The following is a 4,256-nucleotide window of genomic DNA, read 5'->3' as shown; positions in this document are numbered from 1 at the left end:
TCAATAGCTAAAGCTCTAGAAAGAGTCTAGAAAAGCATTAGTGGTTATTAATGATGAGTGGATTTGCTGCTGATTGTAGAATTTCAATCCTTAGGATACCACTAACCACTGAATAGGTACAAAAAATAAGGTTTTGGCCCAAAATGTCCTACAGTACAACAAGCCTAAGCCAAACCAATTCAACTAGATTCACGTAAATGAGTTGATATGCACTGACAAACATTACCCCATATTAAACTGCTTTAATTTGTATAAACCAGATGTGAAGAGAAACTCCTTTTAGGATTTTATGGGTAAACAAGAGTAAAGACCCAATAGACCGTATAATATAGAGATTACAGAGTTAACAGCCTGAGGTTACTGTCATACAACCTTATCTCTGTATAAGCTCGCCATACAAGGATGTTACCATCCGTCAGTGTTCTGGACAGATGCCACATACCTGACACTTAGGGCCTACATTTAGGGCCTACATTTGCAAGGCATATTCAAAAAAACGCTTCATTTCCATGTCGAGGTGAGGTGTAGAAGGTTGACCCTGTGGCAATGACAGTGCCCAGAGGAACCGAGCCAACCCGTTACTTACTGGATTTCATTAGATCTTTGCAATAAAGCTCAAGCCGATGCTGGCATCCACAACTCCTTTTATGGGGAGCAGTTCCTTCCAGACTGAACCCAGCCGAGGGCAGGCATTACATTATACACATACCACATCTAGGGCTATTACAATATCCTGCTGGGCTCCCTGGCCCACATATCAGATCCATACACACAGTATATATACCCATTACAGTATCTATGGGAAATATGACTACGGTAAGCATACATGAAGTCGACATAATCATGTTATCTGATCGCCACAGTGTTCTCAGGGGACGCACCACGTGGTTTCTGCCTCATTTGTTAAGCAAATAAGGAGACGCTGTCAGAGAACCGCGACAGGGAGTGTGCAAGGGTTAGGCCATAAAGGGTTAGGCCATAAAGGGTTAGGCCATAAAGGGTCAGGTCATAAAGCCACACTGGGCTACTCTGATCTGACTGGCTAACTCAAGCGAATACAGGCACACAGTAAGACAGCGTTTATGAACACAATAGCCCACACGTCGTGCGTTCCACTGGTCCGCAGCATCCTCGGGATGTTCCATACTTCTCAAGGGGGAGGTAGGCTAGAGGTTAGAGTGGCCGGCTAGCAATCAGGAAGGTCGCTGGTTTGATCCCCGCCTCAGAAGGGAGCTGCATGTGCCCTTGAGCAAGGCTCTTAACCCCTAATTGCTGCAGGGGCGCTGAATATGGCTGACCCTGTGCCTAGACCCTGCGTCTAGAGCAAAAAGACCCAATTCCAACAATTGACTGACAAGTTGGTTGCATTTATTGTATGGCAATAAATCAGTAAAAAAGAAAATGAAAAGGTCACTATGAAGCAGGCAGGGCACAATCAAACAATGAAGGCTGCGGCTTTGCACTGACGGACTCCCGATTCCAAAGGTCACGTGACCATGGCTCTCTCTCGTGCGAACCAAACCGAACTGGTCGTCCCTCTGACTAGAAGTGTAAGCAACAACAACAGCAACAACAACAACACTTGTGCTGTGTTTACATCCTTGCCTTTTTACTGGCGGTCTAAAGGGACGTGGCTCTGAGACTCTGAAGACAATGCAACCCTAACCCTCGGCCAACCCTAACCCCAACCCCTCGCCCAGGACTCACAGAACCAGTGAGAGGCACTTCCCAAGAGGCTTTCTTCCACTCTTCACCAGCTGCTTTGAATATTGCACTGACTGAATCTATTTTCTGACCATCCTCTGGGATGACCAATAAAAAAGGAAAGTGGATATTATTCTCTCATAAATCATACTCATTCCCCCCTCTAATCAAGTACAGTATGCTGCTACAGTCAGTGACACACACATGCAATACTCATGACATTCTACTCTTTTATTTTATTTGACTATTTGCACTGCTAATTGTATCCTGTCTTATTGTCTTATTTGTCTCCCACAACTTGTCACTTGTCCAATTGTCTCACTTATGTCTTCTACTATTGTCACTTTATTTCATCTTGACTTATCTTGCCTATTGCCTTATTGTCTTGTGCTGCAATGTCAGGAACCGAAGCCTAAGAATTCTACTGTCTTACATTTGTGTAATGAGACGACAATAACACTTGAAACTTAAAACTTGGTGGTGTGTTTGAGCTGTAGTAGTTCAAGCGTCATACCGTTCATGCGTGGCCTTGGAGGAGGGCTGTTGCTTGGGACCCAAGGCTGCGGTGGAGAGAGGTTCCTGGATCTGTCTCTATCTGGTCCAACATGGTCCTGGGCTGATGAGCCAACACCATCTGAGCCTAGACCAGTTATCCCTCTGGGACCTGGGGTCTTTAGGGCAGTAGAGAGAGAGAGAGAGAGAGAGAGAGAGAGAGAGAGAGAGAGAGAGAGAGAGAGAGAGAGAGAGAAAAAAAAAAGAGAGAGAGAGAGAGAGAGAGAGAGAGAGAGAGAGAGAGAGAGAGAGACAGAGAGACAGAAAGAGAGATCAAGAAAGGGGGGGGGGTGATGCAAACGAATGGCAGTAAATAAGCCTTTATGAAGGCGGTTAAAGGTTCAGAACAAACAATAGGTTCATGGTAATCATGCAATGCAGAGAACAAACTCTACCTGTTATATGGGCTACTTTGGATATGCCTCATTACCCTAATCCTTACTGTCGTTTACTCTTATTGAAAGCAGTGCACACACACATACAGACACTCAGGCACACACACACACAGTCCTACACACACATACCTGGGTCATGGCCGTGACCGTCACCCTGGCCTCCAGGGCAGTGAGCTGACTGTCTGTGTCGGCCGCCCTGCCCAGGGCCTCCTCCACCCTCTGAGTGATGCCCTCCATGCGCTCCTTGACCTGGGTGACCCTCCGCTGGCTCTCCCTGACCAACTCAGCCGCCTCCAGGGCGCCGCCGACCATGGCCTCCATCCTCCTGAGGGACTCGAGCAGACCCTCGGCGGTCAGACGCCGCGGGGCCTCACCGCCCTCTGTAGCAGACCTCCCCGGGGGGTCCTCCTCCTCCTCCTCCTCCTCCTCCTCGACCGGGTCCGTGGCCACAGCCGCGTCCTTCTGCTCTCTGGTCACCTCCTCCTCCCTGCCGTCCCCCGCCCAGCCAGGTCCCTCTCTTCTCTCTGTGTTGGTCTCTCTGTCTGTGGTGTGAGGTACTCCAGCAGCCCCGTGGTCCTCCTGAGGGGGTTTGTGCCCAGAAGAAGAAGAAACGCCCTCCGGCCGGACAGTTCTCAGAGTGGCCTCCGGGTGGCGCACCTGCTCCCTCGTCTCTTGGATGGTGGTTTTTTCCTGGGGGAGTTGTTTGGTCTCTGTCTCGGGGAGGGCCTGGCTGGGTTGAGGGTGATGGGTCCCTGCCTTGACCGTGGTCCTCCTACCCCCCTCCACCCTGAGGGACCTCCACCAGGTCACCACGGCCGCCTCCCGGGCCTCAGGAGCTGGGCTCTGCCTCGGCTTCAGCCCCCGGTGGTCCTGGTCCTGGTCCGGTTCCTGCTCCAGAGCCCTCTGCTGCTCCCTCCTCTGCCGCTCACCCGACTTCTCCTCCTCCTCTCTCTCGTCCCATTGAGCTCTTTGCAGCTCCAGCTCGCGCAGTCTGAAACAACTGCCTGAACTTCATAAACAACTCACGCACACGTCGCACCATCTGCAGACACCGGAGATCTTAAAAGCGCACTTATCTCTGACATCACCACACACAGAGGGCAGTAAACTCCAGCTGAGGGCATTTGAGTACAACCGTTTTTCTCTATAAAATAGCTAAAGCCAGGTATTGTTTTAACAAGCAGAGGGGAGATGTTCAGGTTAGCAACCGTTGCCACTTACGTACCTTTTATCCAGTCTGTTATTGTAACAGAGCAGAGAGAGAGTGAGGTAAAAACTCACATACACGTTAAGAAGCTGCTGCGTGACGCAGGCCTGTTGTTTCTGGCTGTAGGGATAAGGCCTGTCCAGCGTTTCAGCAGCATAACCACCAACAGGATCCTGAGAGATGGTATAGATATCAGACCGTGTGTGTGTGTGTGTGTGTGTGTGTGTGTGTGTGTGTGTGTGTGTGTGTGTGTGTGTACCCTCTCTGGGTAGTTGGTGTAGAGCAGGTGGGAGATCTCAGCAGACTTGATCCTGTGAATGATGTGCTGGATGTCGTCTCTCTGAGTGGGGGGGAACAGTGCCCCACCCACCGGGCCACTCACCTCCTCCACACCCCCA

The 4,256-nt window shown here is 50.2% G+C and overlaps 1 protein-coding gene across 1 annotated transcript in view; it reads right to left on the bottom strand.

Moving 5' to 3' along the window:
• Nucleotides 1–2,990, bottom strand: part of mrvi1 (murine retrovirus integration site 1 homolog) — a gene marked incomplete at its 3' end in the record, with an annotated part of 29,568 nt that extends 26,578 nt beyond the window's left edge. The window contains exon 1 of the mRNA XM_080526252.1: nt 2,781–2,990. Within this exon, the coding sequence (XP_080382378.1) occupies nt 2,781–2,972 (192 nt within the window). The 5' untranslated portion in view covers nt 2,973–2,990. The remainder of the gene's footprint in view (nt 1–2,780) is intronic.
• Between the last annotated feature and the right edge of the window lie 1,266 nt (nt 2,991–4,256).

The sequence above is a fragment of the Nansenia antarctica genome (assembly GCF_963989245.1).
Source record: "Nansenia antarctica genome assembly, chromosome: 1".
NCBI classification, from domain to species: Eukaryota; Metazoa; Chordata; class Actinopteri; order Argentiniformes; family Microstomatidae; genus Nansenia; species Nansenia antarctica.
Note: the sequence above shows the minus strand (reverse complement) of the source record. Positions and strands in the feature narration are given on the sequence as shown.